Source organism: Dreissena polymorpha, chromosome 1 (assembly GCF_020536995.1).
Source record: "Dreissena polymorpha isolate Duluth1 chromosome 1, UMN_Dpol_1.0, whole genome shotgun sequence".
NCBI classification, from domain to species: domain Eukaryota; kingdom Metazoa; phylum Mollusca; class Bivalvia; order Myida; family Dreissenidae; genus Dreissena; species Dreissena polymorpha.
This window is the reverse complement of record NC_068355.1, coordinates 38,948,764-38,976,182: the sequence shown is the minus strand read 5'-3', so window position 1 is coordinate 38,976,182 and position 27,419 is coordinate 38,948,764. Positions and strand designations below refer to the sequence as shown.

At 33.5% G+C, this 27,419-nt stretch overlaps 3 protein-coding genes across 6 annotated transcripts in view; 1 reads left to right on the top strand and 2 right to left on the bottom strand.

The window, feature by feature from the left end:
* Positions 1 to 12,925, bottom strand: part of LOC127877419 (HMG box-containing protein 1-like) — a 34,094-nt gene extending 21,169 nt beyond the window's left edge. The window contains exons 1-10 of the mRNA XM_052423289.1: positions 12,900 to 12,925; positions 9,792 to 10,012; positions 9,155 to 9,225; positions 6,134 to 6,374; positions 5,398 to 5,616; positions 5,079 to 5,209; positions 3,742 to 3,847; positions 2,044 to 2,195; positions 838 to 943; positions 159 to 213 (exon numbers count right to left, since the gene is read on the bottom strand). Coding sequence (XP_052279249.1) covers positions 159 to 213; positions 838 to 943; positions 2,044 to 2,195; positions 3,742 to 3,847; positions 5,079 to 5,209; positions 5,398 to 5,616; positions 6,134 to 6,374; positions 9,155 to 9,225; positions 9,792 to 10,012; positions 12,900 to 12,914 — 1,317 coding nt within the window. The 5' untranslated portion in view covers positions 12,915 to 12,925. The remainder of the gene's footprint in view (positions 1 to 158; positions 214 to 837; positions 944 to 2,043; positions 2,196 to 3,741; positions 3,848 to 5,078; positions 5,210 to 5,397; positions 5,617 to 6,133; positions 6,375 to 9,154; positions 9,226 to 9,791; positions 10,013 to 12,899) is intronic.
* The window catches only part of LOC127877385 (uncharacterized), a 130,171-nt gene that overhangs the window by 55,039 nt on the left and 47,713 nt on the right, over positions 1 to 27,419 (bottom strand). The window lies entirely within an intron of this gene.
* On the top strand, positions 13,791 to 16,407 carry LOC127865048 (uncharacterized). Its single transcript, XM_052404933.1, has 3 exons — positions 13,791 to 13,924; positions 14,708 to 15,020; positions 15,334 to 16,407. The coding sequence occupies exons 2-3, from the start codon at positions 14,708 to 14,710 to the stop codon at positions 15,489 to 15,491; spliced, it is 471 nt and encodes a 156-aa protein (XP_052260893.1). The 5' UTR covers positions 13,791 to 13,924; the 3' UTR covers positions 15,492 to 16,407.

Genomic DNA, 27,419 nt, shown 5'->3' with positions numbered 1-27,419 from the left:
CATTTAAGCTATTGAGAAATGTGGAAGAAGTTTACTCCACAAACTTATGACATTTTTTGTGGTAAGTCAGAAAAACCTACTGATTGACCCAACTATAAAGCGCTCTTGCATTTACTAGCATTTAATTAACAACAATAAATATTTCCAGTTCGGGATACCTTCATACTGCTTAGTGCAAATACAGCAGAAGAATCTTCTGAGGTGAACTCAAATCTGCAACAATAAAACAGTATAATCAATATCAAGCAAACTGATTTTCTGAATCTAGTCTCAAGTTCACTCTACAGTCAGATGAAAAAAACAAAAACAAATTAACACAATGTCAGCTAAAAGTACGGTAACTCAGATGCCTTGACAACTCTACGTTTAAAAATTTGTTAAAGGTATCATTTAAAGAAAATAAATTATTTATGTAAGTCTTGCCTTTGTATCAATATTGTATGAAAAAGACAGTAAGAATTATCAACTCAATAAGTTTGGTATCTTATTTCCTAGCATCAATTAACCTGGTATACATTAAAGCCTGCTTTAAAAAATAAAACAAAACTATTAAAGTGCTCACTCTTAAAAACTTAATAAAAATATTTTAATGTATTATATTACTTAGCCACAACGTACATGTAGAATCAGTGTTGTCCTAATCTCCAATAAAACCAGCAATTTGATCCTTATCTAAATGATCAAGCTGTGTTTTTGGGGGTGCTCTTAAAATTTAACCAATTACAAAGTCACGTAAAAAAACATGATTTTTTTATTTTCTAACTTTAATTCTGGTTAATAATAGCAACACTGATGTATTCATGTTCCTGCAACAAGGACAACAAATCTTTCACTCACTCTTCCAAACTTTTGAATTTTTCCTCGTCATAAAGTGATGGTGGGAGACATACATCGCCGACACATAATTGCCTGCGTTGCTCCACCGCCTCACATGATGTCCAGCCTATTAGAGTACAACAGTGTTATTACATTGGCCAAGAATGTGATGTTTTTGCCCAGTGCTATGGTTCAAGAAGACACAATATATCTTTGTCTAGAGGAAATAACAACTCATGATAATATTATACAAGTTTTTACTATACAGTAAAATTATTTGTAACCTCTTTATGAAAACAAGAAATAAATTTATTAACTTTGCAGTGCAACTATAATTATAGGCTGGAGGCCTATATTTCTGTTGCTGAAAACTGGTTTTTATATACATTTCATGCCAAACAAGCAGTATTGCCAGCACTATTAGTATGTTTTCGTTAAAGGGTTTGCACATGCATGGTCACCATTTGCCTTGCTAAAGCCATTTTTAACACAATTTACTTACTTTTCATTTTAAAGTGGTATTTTACTTTCATACTGTCCTGTCCACAATAGTCAATTTATGTTTCACTGATGAGTAAACAACTTTACAATACACTGAGTCCCCCCCCCTCTGTAAGAATTCCCTAATTTTCCATGCAGGAAGCTTATTTACACAATTTTTCAAGGGTTTAATACACAAATTGCGGATTATTTGTTAGTTTGCAGCTTTATGCATAATGATAATCAGTCAAAATGAAAGTTGTTCTATTTTATTTTATAATACTAAGCTTTATTTCGAGTCATTCAGCACGCTTATACAAAATCAAATTGAATCAAAATATATAAGTAACGTATGATATTATATTATGCAGGGTTGTCAATTGGCCAAAATCTAAAATCCTGAAAATAAGCCTAGCATGTGGGGGGCCAGTGCCAAAAGAGGGTTAATAATTCATTTAATTATGTTAACTGTGTCAACAATATGTCAAATTAAATGATTTATGTTTAAAATGACATTTTGTGAAAAAAAAAATTGAAATACCAGAACAAAAATCCTCTAATTTATATCAACATCAAAAGCAGTTTTTGAGGGCCTAAATCCTGAATTCAGGAATAATCCTGAACTTTGACACCCCTGATTATGATATGATTATTCATTATGGAATCAAATCATAGATGGATATGTAAAGCTCTATCAACTGTTCAATTATTTTGGTAAGAAATGAAAAATCCGTTAATAAAATGCACCTTTGTCTTTTACGAGGAATGGGTGATCCTTTTGGCATCTTGCCACCAATGCTGGTTCCCCAAACCCAGTTGATGTGAACTTTATCTCATGCACCGTGTTATCGGTTTCTAATGCCTTCATTGATTGGACTACAAGACCTTCATTCGCATAACTGAAAGACGAGAATATGTATTTTAGCAAATGAAAGTCATGTTTCAATAGCTGGTGTAGACAATGTACAGAACATGCTACAAAGCATTGCAAGATTAGTCTGGCCAATTACAAATACATTAAACTTAGAAGCTTATTCCAACATTCTGATAATTTGTTTTTTATCTTAACTGAATTAGAAGCTTATTCAACATTCTGATAATGTGTAATTAATCTTTACTGAATTAGAAGCTTATTCCAACATTCTGATAATGTGTAATTTATCTTAATTGAATTAGAAGCTTATTCCAGCATTCTGATAATGGGTAATTAATCTTAACTGAATTAGAAGTTTATTCCAACATTCTGATAATGGGTAATTAATCTTAACTGAATTAGAAGCTTATTCCAACATTCTGATAATGGGTAATTAATCTTTACTGAATTAGAAGCGTATTCCAACATTCTGATAATGTGTAATTTATCTTAACTGAATTAGAAGTTTATTCCAGCATTCTGATAATGGGTAATTAATCTTTACTGAATTAGAAGCTTATTACAACATTCTGATAATGTGTAATTTATCTTAACTGAATTAGAAGCTTATTCCAACATTCTGATAATGTATAATTTATCTTAATTGAATTAGAAGCTTATTCCAGCATTCTGATAATGGGTAATTAATCTTAACTGAATTAGAAGTTTATTCCAACATTCTGATAATGGGTAATTAATCTTAACTGAATTAGAAGCTTATTCCAACATTCTGATAATGGGTAATTAATCTTTACTGAATTAGAAGCGTATTCCAACATTCTGATAATGTGTAATTTATCTTAACTGAATTAGAAGCTTATTCCAACATTCTGATAATGGGTAATTAATCTTTACTGAATTAGAAGCGTATTCCAACATTCTGATAATGGGTAATTAATCTTAACTGAATTAGAAGCTTATTCCAACATTCAGATAATGGGTAATTAATCTTTACTGAATTAGAAGCGTATTCCAACATTCTGATAATGTGTAATTTATCTCAACTGAATTAGAAGCTTATTCCAACATTCTGATAATGTGTAATTTATCTCAACTGAATTAGAAGCGTATTCCAACATTCTGATAATGTGTAATTAATCTTAACTGAATTAGAAGCTTATTCCAACATTCTGAAATGTGTAATTTATTTTAACTAAATCTTTAAAAAAAAATATTGCTCTATGACAATTTACTCTATGTTCTGTTCATCCATTCTTGATGTATAAATAAGTCAAATCTGGCAATAAAAATTTGCGAAAATATTTCACACATTATCCTGTAATGTATACCTAATTGCTACTTGCATGTTGTATAACTGTATCAATAGTAATTAAACAAAAGTGAAAACACTGTATTGATTGTGACTGTTTTTGCAAATTGTTCATAAAGGTTCTAAAGCAAAATACATGTATGTTTAAACAAGCAAAATATATTAAAACCGACAGATTATCTTAACACTACACTAAACTTTTGACAATCTTTATGAAATCTAAATAATTGATAATATATGTATATTTTAAGAAAATGCAAACCAAGATGTAGAGGAGGTTATATCATCTGGTCTGAAAAGATCTTCCCTTTCAGAAAGTGTGTCCACAAGTTGCCACTGGTTGTTGGATCCATACATCACGTGTGAACCTATGAATAAAAAGCGCAAGTTTATCTTTTTTTTCTCAATTTTCTCTCTTAAGGACAAACAAATACTATGATATATTTTTGTTCGTGTATAAGTATTAGAGAGGACGTTTTTGCCAAATTGTGTTTGACAATATCAATTTAGACAATATCAATTTAGGGAAATCTCAGGACAAGTGTTGTTTGTCAGAAACACAATGCCCCCTACTGCGCCACTTTGATTGATTTATTTTTGTTTTTGATTATATCCTTAAAAAAAAATTACTTCACTTGTAAAATGATCTGAACCTGCCAAATAATTAATAGAAACAAGGGCTGTTTGTAAAACAAGCATGCCCCCTAAATGGGCTGTTGTAGTGGTAGACATTGTGTGAATACGTAAGAAACCATTTTACTACTTCAGGTCACTGTGACCTTGACCTTCGACCTAGTGACCTGAAAATCAATTGGGGTCATCTGCCAGTCATGATCAATGTACCTATGAAGTTTCATGATCCTATTTCTAAACATTCTTGAGTTATCATCTGGAAACCATTTTACTGTTTCGAGTCATTGTGACCTTGACATTTGACCTAGTGCCCTTATATCAATATGGGTAATCTGCCAGTCATGATCAATGTACCTATAAAGTTTCATGATCCTAGGCCTAAGCGTTCTTGAGTTATCATTCGGAAACCATTTGGTGGACGGACCGACCAACAGACCGACCGACATGTGGAAAACAAAATACCTCTCTTCTTCGAAGGGAGGGTGGGGGCGCATAATTATCTCCCTTTAAAGCTTGTTACTTCCCTTGGATTTGTTTTTTTTACCTTTGACCTTGAAGGATAACCTTGACCTTTCACCAATCAAAATGTGCAGCGCCATGAGATACACATGCATGCCAAATATCAAGTTGCTATCTTCAATATTGCAAGAGTTATGGCCAATGTTAAAGTTTTTGGACGGACAGACAGACAGTTCAAATGCTATATGCCACCCTACCGGGGGCATACAAATAACAGGGCAAACATTCCAAAAAAATCAAATTTTTACTGTTAAATATTTCTTATTGTAAATTTGTACAATGGAAGCCACACTATACATACTGATAAATAAATTAAATATAAGTTTACTGTTAACAACAAGATAATAGCAAGCAAGATAAGCATAGCAAACAAATTAAATAAGAAGCAAAGAAAAATACTGGTAATATTAAGTAATGGATGAAAAGACTGCACAACTCTTCCTATACCTGAGAGAAAGCAGTGCCATGCAGGGGTTGACCAGGTGTGAGACCAGCTACCAGGTGACTCCAGTTTACAAGGGGAGACAAGCGAAAGTGAGTCAGTGGAAACCTTTATGTCACTGGTTTCTTCAGTAGCACTGAAAAAGAATAAAAGTTTGATCAATAAATATTTATAATATTTAGGTGTTAAATCAACATTGAGTGCTTCTATAAATGAAGAAGTCTTTAAGTATTGAATCTTCATTGAGTACTACCGTGTGTAGACCTCTGAAACCCCCTGAGATTAAAAATGTTTAAACTATAAATAACAATGAACCATACTTACATCTTAAGTCCGTTTCTATCAGCCAAGCAATAATCACTGCACTTTTGATCACTGACTGTAACCACTGCGGTACTGTCCACAGCATGCGAGTAAGAATTATCACAGGTTTCGCTACTATTTGTGAGATCAAGATTTGGTTCACTGTCCGTTTGAATCACCAGTCTTTGATTTCCCTCACAGGAATCTAGCATCAAAGTCAGAGAGCGAACGACTTCGGCACTGTCAGAAACAAAGCAAACAATCAAATTTTAAAACACAGGTATGAACTATATTGCAATCATAATAAACAAACTATAAACTTTACTTTTTGAGATATACCTCGTTACATCTGATGGCCCATCAAATATTTTGAGTTCATGGGCTAGCAGACCCTTACTACTTAATATCCATAAGTAGCCTGAATAACATTATACTATCATTGGCTTGTCAGACTGGCTGCAAACGAGATGACTGAAATGATTTACTACATGTGATTTTGATACACGAAAGGAAATGCTTTAATCATGAATATTTAGGAAATTTAAAGATTAAAAGTTCAAATTTACTTATAATATAACATAGAGTGCTTTTGATTGAACGTCATTACATTTAACAGTAAACATAAAACTTTTTGAATAAATAAACTTTTCAAGAGCAAAGTTAAAATCTCACGTTTAAAGGATTACAATTTAACTAAGAACATCAAGAAAATATTCAAAACAATAAGTAACACTACCATCTTATCACCACCACAAACCTTGGCATTTTCCCCCACTGAGATCTATTCCTTTGCATCAAAGGACTGTGTGGACTGGTTGCTATGATGGCCAGCTCCGTAAGCTTATCCATTCCAGAATGGACAGGGGCAGGAGGGGCCAGTGTGGGACGCCTTTCAGGAAAATGATATGTGAATGTCTGGTCAGCTGCCTTGTCTGGAGAAGGTACTTGCATGGGGCCCCCGTCATTGTCACCACCACCACTGTCATCAACTTCAACATCTGAAGAGTGTATAAAAATGTTAAAGTTTGATGATATATCTTCAAAGGACATTCATCATTGTAACCACCACTTTCATCCACTTAAAACGTCTGGATAGCCCTTTATTGTTGAAATTTAATGGTATATAAGTGACTTATACACTTATTGACTTAGTCATTACACCAAAGCCCAGCTGCATGCATAAGGGGTTAACATGTAGCTGTGCTAAATATTTTTGTTTGTAGATTTGCAGACAGCGAACTAGGCATATGTTTAAAAACAATTTGCAATAAACTAGGGATGTCAACAAATATCCGAATATCCGAATATTCGGTCCCGGACCGAATATTCGGATACTGTTTTCCGAATCAAATATTCGAAAGAAAAAATAAAAAATCAAGTAATTTCAAAGACTTTGTATTCGTAAAATTTGCTTCAAACACTGTCAAAAAAGTTGTTCCTCGTGTCATAATGTTTATTCCGGTAGGCGCGATAATGCGTCGCTATGGTGATGACAGTATACCGGTCATAAATCCCGCTTAAAGCCAGACACTTTGTCTCAAAATTATGATAGGTGCAAATCGTGTCGGCAATCAAAACACCAACCTGTACTTGATCTAATGACTCGAATTACATTTAAAATTATCAAAGATTAAATGAGTAAAGGAAAAGCCAACTTTGTGTAAAAAACAAATAAGACCGTATGGCAATTACAACAACGACCCGTCTTGATCTAATAACTCGAATTACATTTAAAATGATCAAAGATTAAATGAGTAAAGAAAGAGCCGACTTGGTGTGAAAAACAAAACAGATCGTATGGTTATAATCAAGTTTCTAATCAAACTAGAAATGGCGCGGCAGAGGCCGACGCGTATCCCCACGCCGCATGTTTGACCCAAGGGCGCCCCAGGGTTGATCATGGGGCCATGCATAGTTGAGATTGACTGTATTGTCATAAGAGAAGTTCAGTATCAATTAGAAGTGAATGGGTGTAAAAATAAAGAAGTTATAGTAAAAGGCAATTTTGGGAGGGTGTGGCCTATGTGGGCGGGGTGCCCCAGGGTTGGTAATGGGGCCATGCATAGTTGAGATTGACCGTATTGTCATAAGAGAGGTTCAGTATCAATTTGAAGTGAATCAGTGTATTAATGAAGAAATTATAGTAAAAGGCAATTTTGGGCGGGTGTGGTCTATGTGGGCGTGGCGCCCCAGGGTTGGCAACGGGGCCATGCATAGTTGAGTTTGACCGTTTTGTCATAAGAGAGGTTCAGTATCAATTTGAAGAGAATCAGTGTAGAAATGAAGAAGTTAATGTAAAATAACCTAAATTTTTTTTATAGTAAATGGATTTTTTTGGTGGGTGTGGCCTATGTGGGCGGGCGCCCCAGGGTTGGGATTGGGGCCATGCATAGTTGAGATTGACCCTAATGTCATAACAAAAGTTCAGTATCAATTTGAAGTGAATCCGTGTAGAAATGAAAAAATTATAGTAAATGGAAATTTTTGGTGGGTGTGGCCTATGTGGGCGGGGCGCCCCAGGGTTGGGAATGGGGCCATGCATGGTTGAGATTGACCGTATTGTCATAGGTGAGGTCCAGTATCAATTTGAAGTGAATCGGTGTAGAAATAAAGAAGTAAATGTAAAATAACCTAAAAAAATGAGTGATAATTTCTGACGCGGCCCCACCCCAACCCCTATAACTTTTGACCCAGGGGTCAGATCAAAATTCCAAATAGTGCACCGTCGCACATATGCTCATAGCTACCATGTGTGTAAATTTCAAGGTTCTAGTGCTTTTAGTGTAGGAGGAGATAGTGGCCAGGACGGACGGACAGACGGACGGACAGACGGACGGACAGACGGACGGACGGCGGAGATCACCACAATATCCCCACCTTTTTTTCAAAAAGCGTGGGGATAAAAAGCTTTTAAAAAATAATTTACTCAACCTCTAATGAGTATTTGCGTATCGTATGGTCCAAACATTAATTAATTGCTCAATATTTAATCAGGTATTATACTTAAAGAAATGTTTTTGGTATTTCACCCTCATTTAATTGAAAATATTATAATTGCTACACGCATAAAGTAAATATCTGTCCAAGCAAAATGCCACCTACGCCTTCCGCTGCTTGGAAGTATTTCACGACATCATCCGATAAGAAGTCGTCGATCCAAGTGTCTTTTAAACGTGGCAACTTTTAAAGACTGACTGTTTAGTCTGTTAAACAGGTTCAAAGTGTGTTGTGGCTATGTACATAATTCGTTTAAGTTCAGCTTTAATTATATGTAGATCTTACTGTTTTGTCATGTAATTATTTTGTCGTCATGTAATATAATGTTTCTCGTTCTATTGTTGATGAACGATATTAATAGTTTAAAAACAGTTTTTGTCATTCAATTTTAACAATAAAAAGTAATCAACAAAATCAGCTTCGAATTAGCGACGGCAACGCTGTGTCAATATTTAGTCACTTCCGGTGAACTTCCGGTAAAAACGAAAGTAGAATTTATGGAGTAATGGTACGGTAAACAAAGTTGACTTTTTTCCAACAGATGTTGACCGAATATCCGAATATTCGTTCGGAAGGGTGACCGAATATTCGAATACCGAAATCGGTATTCGTTGCCATCCCTACAATAAACACAATTTCATAGTCACTCCATATTCTGAACTGCCATCATGCTAATGTGATGCCTTCAAATTTTGCTTTGCCATGCTTTTGTATCTAAAACAATTTGTGAGACCCATATGTTGATTTAGTATCAGAGTCGTATGTTTATTACAGTACTCACCAGGAGAATCTGCGGCATCATAGAAGTCACCACATGAAGTACGTTCCCTGTGGTATTTCAAGCCATTGGCACTGAGAGATAAAAAATACAATACATGTTTAATCCACATTATTTAACCAACAGTATCTACTTAGGGGTGAATTATAATATATGTGTATGCAAATGAACAAGAGTTCACCTAAGACAAGTGCGCTCCATAATTCTACTGCATTGATAGTGCAATGTACCTTTTTTTCTCAATTACATTATGTATATATATATTTGATGATTATTTGTTAAAGTTACATAGTAAGTTATGTGCAAAATTGAACATGAAAATTCAGATAACAAGAGAAACATTGCAATGCCACAAAAGTTTATTTGCTTTGTTCTACCAATTTATATTGTAATATTTTAATTGTAGTGCAAACCTAGCATGGTCTGCTTAAAAGCTAAGTTGCATCTTTAGAGATCATATGCAGTTCAACTATTTTAAACATAAGAGAATAAGGATTGTACTAAATTTTGTTATTTTCAAAAGAGCTCATGGAAATGCAACATGTTTTTCTTGGAAATTCTCAATGAATAAAAATCAATCAATGACAGCTTTATAATGAAAGCTTATCTATTTATTGCAAAGCATGTATGCAGCTATTACCTTTTGAATAGTTTCGTACATTTCCTACACGAGAACTGTGGCAACACACTGCTGTGAGTCTGCAAGTGGTATTTCAGCCCAGGCGTGCTTGTGAACATTTTGTTGCAATCTTGAATAGGGCAGGTGAGCTTCTTAGCCGGGCTACTGGCATCATCTTTGGCCTTCAAAAACTCCTCCATTTTCTCTGTCCGAACATGGCGCCTCTTGCCTTGCAACATATCCTATTTAGTAAAATAAAAACAAATACTTTAATAAAGTGTTACTTAAAATTCGCTTCAAACATTTCATTCTTTGGACAAAACTGAATTTATGTAAAAAAAATATATATATACATAAATGCGATGAAAACTTCAAACAGAAGCCAACCTACAGACTAAAGGGACTTGTTTTGAACTGTGATGTAATTGTCGAAAAGACAATTTTCAAACTTCATGTTAAAAAATACATGTATCTTAAATAAAAGAACACTATACATAAAGAAGAAATATAACGCTTATGATGTAGACTCATAATATAAATACATGTTCGTTTGTGAATAACCATAATTTGATATGTAAAGCAATACTAACTTATAACAATTGAATCATTTTCAGTGTTTCTTTTGTTTTCCTTTTATATTGTGACAACGCATGGATTGCATGTATAAAATATATAATTCAAACCCTAATGTAAGTGTTAGGATATCGCGGTGGTGTTGTGGATGAGGTGTCCGCCTAGCGATCGGGAGTTTGTGGGTTCGCTCCCTACTCTGGGAGCGTTCTCATTATCTCCTCCATAGACACCAAGTACTGGTTCTTCCCAGGAAACGGACTCAATAATGTCCCTCTGCCTATAATACTCGAAAGAGCGGTTGGCAGTAATCAGAGATAGAGATAGATAGATAGATAGATAGATAGATAGATAGATAGATAGATAGATAGATAGATAGATAGATAGATAGATAGATAGATAAGATAGATAGATAGATAGATAGATAGATAGATAGATAGATAGATAGATAGATAGATAGATAGATAGATAGATAGATAGATAGATAGATAGATAGATAGATAGATAGATAGATAGATAGATAGATAGATAGATAGATAGATAGATAGATAGATAGATAGATAGATAGATAGATAGATAGATAGATAGATAGATAGATAGATAGATAGATAGATAGATAGATAGATAGATAGATAGATAGATAGATAGATAGATAGATAGATAGATAGATAGATAGATAGATAGATAGATAGATAGATAGATAGATAGATAAGCTCATAGATAGGACTATTGAGCAAGCTTGTCAAAAATTGCATTGCACGATTATTGGCTTTGATGTTTTGTATTTTGTATGTTTATATAGTATTTTGGGAAAAGGCCTGTATAATGTCACCAATAACTTGAGTATAGTTAAGTAGAAGTCACAGGTTCAAACTCACTACTGGTATGGGTTAAACTTTTACTGTTTTTCTTTATAAAATTCTAGTTGTTTTATATCACTTGCGCTTTTTTAATATTCCATTGTTTACATGTATAAATTTAAAACAATTAATAATTAGCATTAAAAAAGAACAAAATCAGTTAGCTTTTTCCTTGAACATTGCAAACAAAAGGATAGATTAAAAACATATTCAAGTCTAAAAATTTGTATATCTTGAAAAGTTAAACTTAAACTCTAACACATGTTTAATTAAATGGGCATATCTATTTCAACCGCATAAATAATTAATTATTAACATCCAATTGAGAAACATGAAAAACAATATAGTCCCATTTTTCAATAATCCCATTTTTCATTTGGAAATGTGTCATCACACAACATTAAACTGATATGTATTACAATACTTACATAATTATGTTTATTAGTGCATATGTGAATTCACATGACTTCAGGGCACACTTCAAAGTTTGTTATAATTTGTAAATGTGTTAGCCACTTTAGGTCATTTAATTAATTACATGAGCCAAAGATCTATAAATAAACATGTGTTTATTTATGGATCTTTATGTGAACTCTATTTTTACAATTGAAGCCTAATTAAGGTCTGCATTATTCATCTGATCTATATATAACTTGTATAAGTAATTATTTCAATTTGTTAATGTGTGTATTAAAGGGATCTTTTCACACTTTGGTAAATTGACAAAATTGAAAAAAGTTGTTTCAGATTCGCAAATTTTCGTTCTAGTTATGATATTTGTGAGGAAACAGTAATACTGAACATTTACCATGGTTTATTATAGCCATTATATGCATCTTTTGACGATTTTTAAGCCTAAAAATTATAAAGCGTTGCAACGCGAAACGATTGAATAATTTGGAGAGTTCTGTTTTTGTCGTTAAATTTTGTGAAACTACGAAGATTGCTTATATAAGGTATAAAATACTTCATGCATATGTACTCGGCGGAATAGCTCAGTAGGCTAAAGCGTTTTTACTTCAGGACTCTGGCAGGACTCCAGGGGTCACTGGTTCGAAACCTGGTCCGGGCAATATTCTTTTCCTTTTTTTAATTTTATTCTTGATTTTTTACTGGAGCTTTTACGATCCAATGTTTACATTTATCGATATAAAGCATTTAATGACTAAGTTAAAAAATGCCAAAATCTGTGAAAAGGCCCCTTTAACTTATTTTTAACAAAACACTTACTCCTATAAGTATGAGGACGATATACATCGTAATCGGTGTACAATTATTTGGACTGACATAACATACATGTAACTCATCTATTTATTTTCATTTATTGTGTGTCGTAATTAAAATAAAATTTACGTCCCCTTTACTACTGTTTTGGTCTATCGATTTCATATAATTCTAACGTTATTACGCTGCTTATATATTGATGTCTTACATGATGTTATTTATGTATTTGTCGGTCAACAGCTATTCATTGCAAATTTTGCATTTTGAATCTTATACATAAAGTTAAACAAGATCAGACGACACCTGTGCCGCTGTGAAGAAACAATCTTTTTGGTAAAATTTGAATGAACTTGTCAATAACAAAATATGCAAATGCTGGCAAATTGAAAATGCAATATCCCAATAGCATATACTACTCATGACATCCTATATACAATTGGAAAATGTAAATAAAAACAAACTTGTCAAAACTTACTCGACCCGACGCCATTTCAAGGCCAATTGTTCGTAGTAAAATTTGATTGGATGCGTAATATTAGCACGCGACATTTGATTGGATGAATTAATAACAAACTCACTGTTTAAAAGCTGTGTACCTATAATTATTTGTAAGCGATTTCCACACGTTGGTCTCATAGGCCAACGCGCAATGTTGTTTTTTTTTAAACATAAATAATTATTTGTTCGGCGAATACCCTTTATCAGGGACCTATACAAAAAGTTTGTATAGGTCCCTTACTTTATCCATCGTTTCATTAACTAGGATACTAGCTGATAACATCTATTTATCTGTTTATAGATTTCAAAACAAACCGAAACAATAACAATACCTTTGAATTCGACCCTTATCAAGATTTGTAGTTTGAAGACGATTCTGCATGTTACTGACATTTTTCTTGACTTGGATGTTTACCAGTCTAAGATAAAACAAACAAGCTGGAAACTGGAAATTGAATTATTTTTTAGTAAGTTAAATTAGGTTAATTGGAGTACTAGATCGATACACTCCGGGTCGACATATAACTCAGCCTCAGTTGAGGAAGTAGCGCATCCACTTTGGAATACACACACGTTTTTTCGAGCTAGTGATGCAAAGCTGTCACAGTTACATGGTCTGCAGCGATTTCATATCACTTGCATCACCTCAAGTTTTTATTGTCTCCATCTGATGAGTGTACACGCACATTCGAACAGATTAAACAAACTGAACCATTTGTTGTTTGCATCAGGTGAGTTTACACTAACATTCAGAAAGCTTTAACATTTAACTGAACCATTAATTTTGTGTACAAACAAGTTTGAACAATATTATCATGTCGGTATAGCATTTTTATCCAGTGTTTTGAGGACAGGTATCTGAAAATGACGTCACTACAGGTGTGACAAATTGTTCATCTTAATGTGAAGGGCGTTTAAAATATAAACACCCTGGCTAGTAATGAAGGATTTCGTTGACTAAAATATATTTTTTTGGAAATATTTATCGTGAGTTTATTAAAGGTAAGAAAAAATAGTTTACAAGAATCGTTTTTGTTGCGCATTACTCATTTAAGTTATAAGAGTTACGACTGATTTTCATATACGACATACATCGAAGTAGTAACCTACGCTTTCGTATTCCTATAGACATGTTATTTATCAGGTACTAAGTAATTTGTCACGTAGAGATGTAACTCTTGTTGAAATCTATTCTCTAAACGTATAGGAAAGAAGTTATTTAATTTAATAAAGTTGCGGCTGAAATTTTAACAGAATACTAAAATACTAAAATGATAGACACGGATTATAAATATTTGTCGTGATATAGTGTATGTTATAGTTTATGTTTAGGAAATGTTACACACAACAACCTTACATCAAAGGCAGCGTTTTGAGTAAATAATCGGAAAAAATGTTGGCCTCCCACCTCGGATCCAACCCATGATTCATGCACACGTGTATTTACGCATCATATCACTAGCATATATGAGTACTTATAAGTGATTATTAGATTTATAAATGTAAATCATTAAAAAAAAGTGATCGTTTAAATAAATCAGTATTGTTCATAATAAATAAGGCGACGCGTACGGTAAATACTAAAATAATATAATAGAACCATATGTATTATATTGCGATGGCAATGCCGCGATGTTATCACGTTTTTCGACTGCAGTTTTTTTGCCGCAATTTAATTACTCGATACCTCATTTTATAATATAAATGTTCAAACTATAATCACATTGCGGAAATAACCAAGGCATACAGTACAGCTAAAAGTCTAAATTTTCAACCAATTCACAGATGATGTCCGACAGCCAATATCAAGCGGAAGTTGACGACGGGACGGCTAACGGAGATAAAAGGAACAGCGCGGCAACTATCGAGCACGAGGAAGTACACATTGACCTGTCCACGAAGAAACAGCCCGTGATAAGCACGGGCAAATCGGACAAACCCGGAGTCAAGTACGCGAACTCAAACGATGGCACACTGACGACCATCGTTGTACAGAAACCCGACCCCAGCCGGAAGCCTAAAGACTTTGTGATGACCTCCTGCATTGTGATCATGTTTTGCAATTTCGTCTTCGGCATCGCTGGCTGGCATTTCGGACGTGAGTTTTACTCCTTGTGTTTCCGTTTATTTGTGATTTTTTCGATACAAATTCACATGGACCAAGTTTCTGCGTCAAATGATTGTTAAGCTTTGATCAGGGACCTATACAAACACAGTTTGTATATGTCCCTGCTTTGATACAAGGCCTTTAGTACCGTGTTAAATGCATAGTATCGAGTTTTGTAACTAAATACTTGGTTCTGTTTCTTCGCGTGCGTCTTAATTGGGTGCAAAACCAATATGTCATTCTAATATTGGTAAGAGAATTCATGTCTAACATGCCACCACAATGTGATTTTACCCCATTTCAGTGAGGGCAAACAACGCCTGGCAACTCGGAGATGAATCAGAATGCCGACAACACGCGAAGAAGGCGAAAATCTTCGTGATTTGCGGTATAATTACCGGAATTATTACCTGGGTTCTGGCGCTGACGCTTTTCTTCACCATATCTCCGCTACGCCCGTGATCGGGACCTCGTCTGTAGTTTGGTTCCGTCCGACCTCTCATTAGATCCAACGGTTATTATTATAACGCAACTTGAGCCAGTCTAGACCACACCCATTATGACGTCATTTTAGGCAACTGGTGTGGTGCCATTCATTGAAGGCACTGTGTGTGTGTGTCTGTATTTCGAAGTTATTGAGGTCCATACGCGCACGAGGCTGCATTAGCCACGTGAGGACCAGATTGTCTCCGAGCACTTCTGCCTAACTAACTATTTTAAGCGCGGAAGTTTGGACGAATTTTGACTAATCAGATCTGCAAGTGCCATATTATCAACAACCTAAAGTCATGCCTAACAGGGAAGACAGTTGCGTGTAGGATCAGCAGCCGAGCACCAAGTGTCAAACTAAGGTGTTCACAATAGCATGTATGAATATCAACTTTAAAAGTTATAATGTGTATTTCTAAGTGGAATGCATGCTGTAAGAGAATACCATTAGTTTATTTTTGTGCTTGACATGCAAAATGTGCTTTAATTTTAATTTATTTTTACCTTGATGTTTACCAATAATGAATGAATATGCACAGGGACCTATGCAAACACAGTATAGGTCCCTGAATGATATGCATTAACTATAAAACTTACTAATTTGGTTGGCAGCTCTTTTACTGCAGAAAAAATGGTGTGCTGTTGGTATATGTGACTTTAAATTGGAGCTACACTGTATGCTCATAATCAAAGGCTTTTTTAAGATTTAAAAATTTAAGACAAAAATACTTTAAGAGTTAAACTAGCAGTTTTGATTCAACCTCCCATTCGTTTTAACAATTAATGACAGAAAGTGCTTTTAGCTATAACTGTTTCTCAAACAATATATGTCGCTGTTTGTTACTTATATGATAGTATTTATTTACATTTATTTACGTGTAGATTGAGCTTAACAGCTAAGGTGACTTATAGGTCCAATGGGCCGGGTGCTTTTTTATATGTATATATTATTGTTTATACCATAAGAAATGCACATGTCACTATAATAAACTATTCACTTACTTACTTACTTATAGTATTAATTTACATAGAAAGATTTTTTAACTGCAAAAGTCACAACATATTGATCAGTTATTCAACATAATTTTGCCCCCAAATTTTGGAGCGAGTGAGTGCAATAAAACAAAAACTACAGAGGTAATTGATTTTCCATTTTTGATAAAACAAGAGCATGGAGTGTATATTCTCATCTACTAAGTCCTTGACCAGAGGCACAGAATAATATATTTACTAGTGAACATATTAGTTGAACATTTCTGCAAAAAAACATGTTCAGCTAATGTCGTAAATAAAATGCTGCCATTTTTTATATTTTAATTCCATTTTAAGAAGTTAAGGTGACATTTTTTATATTTTTAGTGGCCTTAGTTTAAAAGTTAAATTTTTGTTATTGCTGTTTTATTATACTACATGTGTATTTGAGAAAATAGGATCTGAATGAAATAATTGCTTGGATCAAATGCAGCTTCAGAAGAATTATAGATGAGGCGATCTCTTGGAGAATGGGCTGAATGCATTTGTGGAAAGTATATTTTATATACATGTATTAAGCCCAGTTTTCAAGGGAGACTAACTCATATATACATACATGAACATGACTAACACCATCATCCTCAATAAAAACATCACCATCATCTATCTATCATTATTATCATCAGCGATCCGATATAAACAGTAGAGCCAACACCATAATAATTGTCATCATCACAACAAAATTCAGTAACAACAGTACTATCACCATCATTCATTATCAGCATCATATCATCCCCACATTGTTACAAAAATAGGTTTTTTATTACCATGACTACATCCAACATCAACAGCATCACCATCACTACTTTTCTTCCAAACACTTCCACTTCCACCTCATTACTGCCATTACTACCACCATTCTTACCAAAACTACTTGAGCTTACAACCACACCTACTCACACCACCACCACCACCATCACTACCTAAACTCCAATCCTTACAAACACATCTCTTGCACCACCACCCTCACTACCAAAACTATAATTCTTATGACCAAAACTATTTTCACCACAACCACCACAAATACAACTATGCTTACAACCACCATTTTTACATTGATCATTAAAATAAATACCTCATCCAACAGAATGACCTAGTATTTTTTATTTTTTTAATAATGATAAATTTCTTTTTTTCACTTTTATCATATCCCTTAAATTTAATCATCCAGTAGAGAAATGGCAGTTTAAGTTGTTGTAATTGTCTTCAGTTGTTGTCATATTAAGATAGATTAGATAGATATTCATTCTATCTAACTGTTTTTGAAGAAATCAAGATTTGTTGTTGGAAGATTTTTTAGACATGTTTAGGAAGAATTTGTTTTTGAAGAACTCTTAACTTACCTTAGTAAAAACTCAAGATTTGTTTTTAAAGAACTCCCAAGATTTGTTTTTGAAGATATTTTTAAGTATTCAAATCTTAGTTTTTTGAAGAACTCATGATTTGTTTAATAATAGTTAATAATTTAGTAATGAATTAAAGCAGCCTTAAAGGGGCCTTTTCACAGATTTTGGCATTTTTTTAACTTATTCATTAAATGCTTTATATTGATAAATGTAAACATTGGATCGTAAAAGCTCCAGTAAAAAATCAAGAAAAAAAATAAAAAAAGGAAAAGAACATTGCCCGGAGCAGGTTTCGAACCAGTGACCCCTGGAGTCCTGCCAGAGTCCTGAAGTAAAAACGCCTTAGCCTACTGAGCTATTCCGCCGTGTAAACATTCTTACGTATTTTATACCTTATATAAGCAATCTTCGTAGTTTCACAAAATTTAACGACAAAAACAGAACTCTCCAAATTATTCAATCGTTTCGCGTTGCAACGCTTTATAATTTTTTGGTTTTAAAATCGTCAAAAGATGCATATAATGGATATATTAGAGCATGGTTAATGTTCAGTATTACTGTTTCCTCACAAATATCATAACTAAAACGAAAACTTACGAATCTGAAACAACTTTTTTCAATTTTGTCAATTTACCAAAGCGTGAAAAGATCCCTTTAACATAAAACATGGCTGCTATGTCATTTATATTTTATCTAGTTACTTTTTTGCTCTTTAAACTGACATGTTATGCTATAAATAGAATGCTACAGTATAATTATTAAAATACCGCTGCTGTTAATAACTTCAATTACCATATACAAATTTTAGTTACAGTAAGCTTATACATGCTTTTTTTCAGACCAAACCTTTGCCTGAATTTAAGTGGCAATATAAATAGAGCAATAGAATAGGAAATATCTGTATATGAGAATTTGTTAAATAACAACAACAAGACATGTGATACACATAGTTAAGGTTTTGTTGTAAAATGTGATACGCTCTAAATTTAGCCTTTAAAGTGATATTTTTATTTGTATACATATTGTTTTGCATGTTTTAATAATATCATTTTAATGATGCAAATGTGATTTCACTAGGACATTGTTTTTAATGTCAAGGATGTCTACTGTATGAGACTTTTAAGCATTATATGCATGGGGAAAAAACTAGACACATGCTGTTTCATCAGTGGTTTCAAATGCATACTAAAAACATCAAGATGCATGTATATGCTCACATATATTGCCAATTAAAAAAAACATAATGCGTATGTAAGAACAAAGAAAGTTGCATTTACCTGTTGCAAACTATGAAGTTCAAGACCGTTTTTAACCTTTTTAAAATTTTATCTCTGTAAATATTATCTGTTATGTACTAAATGAAAGCAAATTAATTATGCCCCATTCAAAGAGTGGGGGTATAATTGAAGTGCTTTGCACCGTTTGGTATGTGGTTATAATAGTGCAATATCTATTTAATGCTTTAACCTACAACTATGCAAATGAGTTTGAAGGTTACTTGGGAGAAAGAGAGATGCCCATCAATTTTGAGATTAACAGGTCAGAGGTCACGACGTTACATGAGAGGAAAAGACGCATTTTGATTTAAGGTCAACAGGTCAAAGGTTAAGGGCATAAATCAAGACATTTGTTTTTGCATGATATCTAGAAAAGGCTTTTATCTATGATCATCTAAATTGGTTACTTCAAAGGAAACAATAAAGCCAATTCATTTTTATATTTACAGATCAAAGGTCAACATCACTGGGGCCCTATTTATTGATTTTGATGTTTACAGGTCAGTCACAAGGGCTTATAGCAGGAAATTCTTTTCTGCACAATATCTAAAGAATTCTTAGGATTGTGTACACAAGTCTCTGGTAATTCATGAAAAAGATGACCCCTAATAATTGTAAAATTAATGCTTTGACCTATTATCATCAAAATTGCTGTGCTGGTTTCTTGTGTGGATAAACAGATGTGAATCAATTTTGAGGGTAAAGTTAAGGTCACAGGTGACATGAAAATTGCTGTCATAATAACCGGGGAAGTCTAAGGATCATATAAATTAGTATGCTGGTAAGTTTTAAAGAATGATGACCCCTAATGATTTTCAAATCAAGAGGTCAAAGGTCAAGGCAATGGGACGACTTTGCTATAACTTGCTATTTCTTGGAGGGCATACATGCTTTTATAAACATCATTAACTTGCTTAATACAAATGTATTATTATCCATGTTCTTTAACTATCTGTTGCAACATATTGTTTTTATACTTTTAATATATGTTTGCATTACATTTCTTCAAAGTCAAACAATACATATACATGAATCGCATAATCAATTAGGGAATTAACCATTCCTATGGCTCGCCATGTTTATACATTTATGTTCATGTTATGTAATTATTCTCTCATTTGAATTGAGTATATATTAAATACTATACAGTACTTAACTATATGGAAACTTGAAGGCAAGTGCTTTAGAATTATGCATCTGTATACAAAAAGTGTTGCTCAATAAATTCATAAATTAATGAAGGATAAGGATTTTTTAAAGTTTTTCAACTCTAGAAACAATAGTGAAACTAGTTGCAAAGACTTTATCTGCAAAACTATTCATTCATATTATGTCAACTAAGATTATAATGCGCCTTTCTTTCACAGACATATATTTACTAGTTAATTGCGACAAGAATATTTTGCTGGTAATGATCGTCTCTTTTAAAACTACATACATTTTTGCTCGGAATGGCCAGGCCAAATGACTACAGATGCTCTTAGAATCAAACTTTTAGTCTCAACTAAAAAATTGACCAATGATAATGCTTGTATCTTTTTTTTATTTTATTGTTTAAATATATATAACCTGTATATTATCTAGGATTGAACATCTGAACAAATGTTCCTAGTCATGATACCAGTTACATTAAATGTCTCAAATTGTATGTTAACTTATTGAAAAGGGTTAAATTTGACCAAACAAAATATCTAGCTGAAATATAGTTTGTCTAGCTTTGGGGAAAAAACACATCTATAACAGTACTACAGCAAGGTAGATGAACAGCTGTCACCAAAACAAGTGTCAGCCAATGAATAGAATGCTTCACAGTTAAATACAACCAGTGAAGATAACACTTGAAAACAGCATAAATTGCAACTGGAGGCAGTTGTTTGGGTGCATTTCACTGTGTATTTGAATAATTTTCCATTAGGTTTATAAACAACAACTTGGAAAAGTGATAAATACATGGATAGTTTTCTCACCTTTAACAAAGTGGGACTGTAGGATTATGCTTAATAATTTGTTAAGTCATAATAGAAAGCAACCTTCCCGATTAACCCACACATCATTGCTTCCTTAATATACTAAATGTTTCTATTAGAATATGACTATACAGGGAAATAGAGAATACTAGGTCGGTGCCGAATAAAGCAAAGTTTATTTTGCGAGGCTTAGAAAACCTGAACCACGAGCCTTGGCGAGTGGTTCAGATTTTCGTGCCGAGAAAAATAAACTTTATTCGGCACGGACCTAGTATTCGATTTATCCCATCAATTTTCTTAGTCTTAAATTATTTCTTTAAAAATAGATAGGAAAATCGAACTACACTGAAAATCCCAAGTTATTTTAAGCAAACATTGTTTCATTATTTTAATCGTGCCGAGCCTTATACATTACAAAAAGATCAGTAACTAGCCTGTTTTTCTGTTTATCATACCTCTACGTCCCTGATTTTTAAGAAATAATGTTAAAAAAAACACTAAACAACTGCAGCTTGAGTGTGAAAGAACATGCATTGTGTCGTATGACGTGTTAATAATGACGTTACGAGTACGCACACGTAATATTTGTAAATAATGCTTTTTGAGTTGCATTATGTGTTAAAAATATATTACATCTTGGTATCAAATTGTTTGTTTTGTTGAATCTGATTCGATTTTACTAAAAATGATTACTTTATAGTTGATTCCGAGTAATATGACCATTCTCCGCCGCGCGTGACAGCTATATTTCAGCACTGCCGAAATAGAGGAAAATTTATTCCACAGTGGTTTATTTCGACAATGCACGTCTGATGGTGGGACAAACAACATTTCACATGTGGATATTTAACTACCAGTCTAAGCTTCCTGGTAAACATAGCATGACAAGTCATTGAAATTAGCACTCTCCCCCAGCAAACATGAATTCTTATTTAATTAATCAGTCCAAGAAAATGTTACAAACCCACCACTATAAAATTTGCAAAATTATTGTTTGTGGTACATAAATTTTCGTTGATATCATGGGTAGAGAATCACAAACATAAATCAGATCCCGATGCATAATTATAACAAATGTTTACATTTTTTAAGACTGATTTACCATAGGCATGAGAAACATTAACATCCAACATAATACGTGCACAGGTGAATGTTTTGCAATCCAGATACTACACACTGAGGCGTATATTACACTGGGTACTGAACGGATACATGAAATTTCCTGAAAAACACAAATGCAGAAGAGCTGTATTGATACTGTTATCTTTATATAGCTAGAAAAGAAATAATAACATGACTATGCGTGATCTCCTTCATTGGCCTGCAATAAAGGGCATTTGGTAAACATGGCCAAACTCCAGCGATCAACTTCCTTTTCCCATCGCTGAAACATATACCGGAAAATGACCAACACAAATTCCTAAGAATCATTTACAAAATCAGAAGTCCACAAAATTGTCATTTTTGAAAATGCATGAAATTTCATGCCAACACATACATGATTTTACAGGGGTAAGTAAATGGCTTTAAAAAAGTAAAAACAAATTGACAGATTTCAAAATAACGGTATAGTAACGGTATAGTTAGTGGTGCAAAAAAAAAAAAATGCTGAGGTCTGCCTATTTCACTTGTATTTTTTCTGTACTAGTTATACACCCAACAATCAACATTTATTGCACACAGAAGCATTCCTACATACTACAATCAAATATAACTATGTAATAAGAATCTTGGATGAAGTTAAAAACAAAGGCAAGCTTTAATAATATTGGTTTCATCAGTAAGGCACAACAATCAAACAAATTAAAAACACAATTCAGAACATTTTGTTCATAACGATCTGTGTCCTTAAAAGGTTTCACTTATGTTAAAAAATAAAATTTGATAAGTAGTGTGTACACTGTAATAATTGTTTTGAGGCATCATATGTAAACAATTCTTGTGTAGTAATTGTTAAAATTTTAAGTTTCAATACAACTGTGGCAAAACTGTTAGCATGAGATTTTCAGGAGATAATCGCATATTAAAACAGAGTAATACATTAAATAAATGAAAGTTACAAACAAAAATATTGATTTACACAAGAAGCTACTGATGTTAATTTTTTAGACAATGTTAAAAGGCACACACAATAAATGCAAGTATTTTTGACAAAAGCAAATAACAATACCAGTTATCTTTACAATATTATGTGCCGCAAAATTGAAATACATCAACAACAATAAAGATTGATTGCCAGAATTAAACACTAAATCACACACATGTACAGGAATAAGATCTGAATACATTTAAATTCATATATATAATTCATACATTGCTCTTGAAAGTTACATATTTCAGGATACAACAAATTCTTTTCATATAAAAAACACATCTTAAATCTTCATATCTAATGGCCTTTCAAACATTGCCTACACAAAACAAAGCATTTTTCTGAATGTTAACCATATGTTTCCTAATTTTTTCATTTCCTCTACGTTAACAATAATATTCCTTACACTAATTATTAAAAACATGGACACTTAATTAAGTGCGATTTTACAAAATAAATAACTTATTTCTTATTTAATAGTACATTCTAGTTGATAAATAATCCTTGTAAGTTGTATTGCAAAGGAATGAAATAGAGTGTTTCCTTAACAAAATATAAATACTTTTTTGTCAAACTGTATAAACCGATTCAAACTTGTCGACATGTAAACAAGTAGTTGGCTCACTAATTTTTCCTCACATACCTGAACATTTCTTCTAGAAGCAATAATCAAAGAAGAATCCGCGTATCTTATCATTAACCTGTTTAATTAAACCCCAACCCTTTTCTAAGTGTATAAAATTCCTTCAAAAAATTATTATCAACACTTAATCATAAATGAAGACTCTGGTGAATGTTTGTGAAAATATTCAATACAGCATTTACTGTGTAACTTTTTTAAAAATTTGTCCATAGCATGTTTTCTTTAATAAAAATGATTTACTCAGTACAGATAAATACACAATAAATTACTATAATTGTAAAATAATACAAGACTTTACTCGAAATTCAGCGTGCTAATTGAGCATTATATGCAGTCATGGAGTTAAAGCAGAAAACAGAACAAAGATTATATAAATATTTACACCAACAAAAAAAAACAAGATCATATTCAGAATGTGTATTTATTGAGTTTTATAAAAACAAGTCATTCTATTTCTTCAATTTAATTATATTCTATTTCTGATGTAATTCCTGTCAGTAGGATCCCCAAGTCTGTAAATTTCCAATTTGTGTGAAAATAAATTGAAAGAAAGCATTCAGATAAAAGATTGGGAAGAAACATTTGTTTGGAAGGACCTGTATGAATTTATTTTATTTTTTTCTAAATATACACAATAATAAACAAGAAGGCCTGAAAGGCCCAAAGTCGCTCACCTGAGATAACAAGATATTATTGGGACAAATCTTCTGACCAAGTTTCATGAAGATCGGAAAATAAATGTGGCCTCTAGGGTGTAAACAAGGTTTTACTATAGCCATATAAGGAAAAATGCCCCGCCCCCTGGCAGCCATGTTTTTCAACCAACCAGCATCATTTTTTAACTCTTCCAAGATATTATCGGGATGAATCTTCTGACCAAGTTTCATGAAGAACGGACAGTAAATGTGGCCTCTAGAGTGTTAACAAGATTTAACTATAGCCATATAAGGAAAAATGCCCCGCCCCTTGGAAGCCATGTTTTTCAAGCAAACATAATTATTTTCGAACTCATCCAAGATATCATTGGGACAAATCTTCTGACCAAGTTTTATGATGATCGGAAAATAAATGTGACCTCTAGAGTGTTAACAAAGTTTTACTATAGCCATATAAGGAAAAATGCCCCGCCCCCAAGGTGGCCATGTTTTTCAACCAACCGACATCATTTTTGAACTCGTCCAAGATATCATTGGGATGAATCTTCTGACCAAGTTTCATGAAGATCGGACTATATATGTGGCCTCTAGAGTGTTAACAAGACATTACTATAGCCATATAAGGAACAAGAGCACCGCCTTGCGGGTGCAGACCGCTCATCTATTTTTCTTTTTAAAGATGAAGGGACCTATCTCAATTTCAATCACAAAGGAAGGAGGGGTGGAGTAGAGGGGGGTGTATAGTGTGGGGGTGTGGTCATTTATTACATTTTCTTCCAAAAATACAAAAAAAAATGCTATTTTTGTTTGGGGGGGGGGGGGTTCTTGGGTGGGATGGTTGGACAGTATTTCAAAAATAAAATAATACAAAAAAATATTTGTGTTTTTTAACCATGTTTTAAAAAAAAAAAATGGGGGGGGGGCTTGGGAGATGGTTTGGGTGAAGTCTATTGTGGTATGTCAGGTAAGAGTTGTTTTGTCAAAGTATCAATCAAATCTATTCATAAATAAAGAAGTTATGGCAATTTTAGCAAAATTTAATAATTTGACCTTGAGAGTCAAGGTCATTCAAAGGTCAAGGTAAAATTCAACTTGCCAGGTACAGTAACCTCATGATAGCATGAAAATATTTGAAGTTTGAAAGCAATAGCCTTGATACTTTAGAAGTAAAGTGGATCTAAACACAAAATTTAACCATATATTCAAAGTAAAAAAAGGGCCATAATTCTGTAAAAATGACAACCAGAGTTGTGCAACTTGTCCTTTACTGTCCCCTTATGATAGTTTGCGAGTGTTCCAAGTATGAAAGCAATATCTATGATACTTTACGGGTAAAGTGGACCAAACACAAAACTTAACCAAATTTTCAATTTTCTAAGTATATAGGGCCCATAATTCCGTCAAAATGCCAGTCAGAGTTACATTACTTTGCCTGCACAGTCCCCTTATGATAGTTAGTAAGTGTTGCAAGTATGAAAGCAATAGCTTTGATATTTTAGGAATAAAGTGGACCTAAACACAAAACTTAACCAAATTTTCAATTTTCTAAGTATAAAAAGGGCACATAATTCTGTCAAAATGCCAGTCAGAGTTACATAACTTTGCCTTTTTTCTGGTACTATAGTTTAAATATGAAAAGATTCTTATTAATCTGATCAGACTTATTTTATATCCAAATGCTATGTTCCCGGTTTGAAATGACGTTGGATGCACCCATTTGTTTATAAACTTTACATATAGCAATGTTAAGTATTAAATGTTGATTACCAAAACTGAAAGCATTCAATACCCAGGCCTTCTCGAATGGTCCAATGAAATAAGAGAAAAAGTAGGACCATTATTATTTCTTCATTAGTAGAAGAAAGTTCTCAAAAGTAGGAAGGATAACATAAGCTATCGCTTTATCACAAAAGTGACTAACAAGGGCTGTTTGTAAAACATGCATGCCCCCCATATGGGCTGTCAGTTGTAGTGGCAGCCATTGTGTGAATATGTTTTTTGTCACGGTGACCTTGGACTTTGACCTTGTGACCTGAAAATTAGTAGGGGTCATCTGCCAGTCATTATCAATGTACCTATGAAGTTTCATGATCCTAGGCGTAAGCATTCTTGAGTTATCATCCTGAAACCATTTTACTGTTTCGAGTCACTGTGACCTTGACTTTTGACCTAGTGACCTGAAAATCAATAGGGGTCATCTGCCAGTCATTATCAATGTTCCTATGAAGTTTCATGATCCAAGGTGTAAGCATTCTTGAGTTATCATCCGGAAACCATTTTACTGTTTCGAGTCACTGTGACCTTGACCTTTGACCTAGTGACCTGAAAATCAATAGGGGTCATCTGTCAATCATGATCAATGTACCAATGAAGTTTCATGATCCTAGGCGTAAGCATTCTTGAGTCATCATCCGGAAACCATTTTACTGTTTCGAGTCACTATGACCTTGACCTTTGACCAAGTGACCTGAAAATCAATAGGGGTCATCTACCAGTCATGATCAATGTACCTATGAAGTTTCATGATCCTAGGCCTAAGAATTCTTGAGTTATCATCCGGAAACCATTTGACTATTTTGAGTCACTGTGACCTTTGACCTAGTGACCTGAAAATCAATAGGGGTCATCCGCCAGTCATGATCAATGTACCTATGAAGTTTCATGATCCTAGGCCTAAGTGTTCTTGAGTTGTCATCCGGAAACCATCTGGTGGACGGACCGACCGACCGACATGTGCAAAACAATATACCCCCTCTTCTTCGAAGGGGGGCATAAAAATAACCAAGCATTGCTTGGTCACAGGCACAAATTATAGCTAAATTAAGGAGCAAACTAAATTAAGAACATGTGGATCACTGCATTGGCATGAAAATGGTTTCTTGCACATG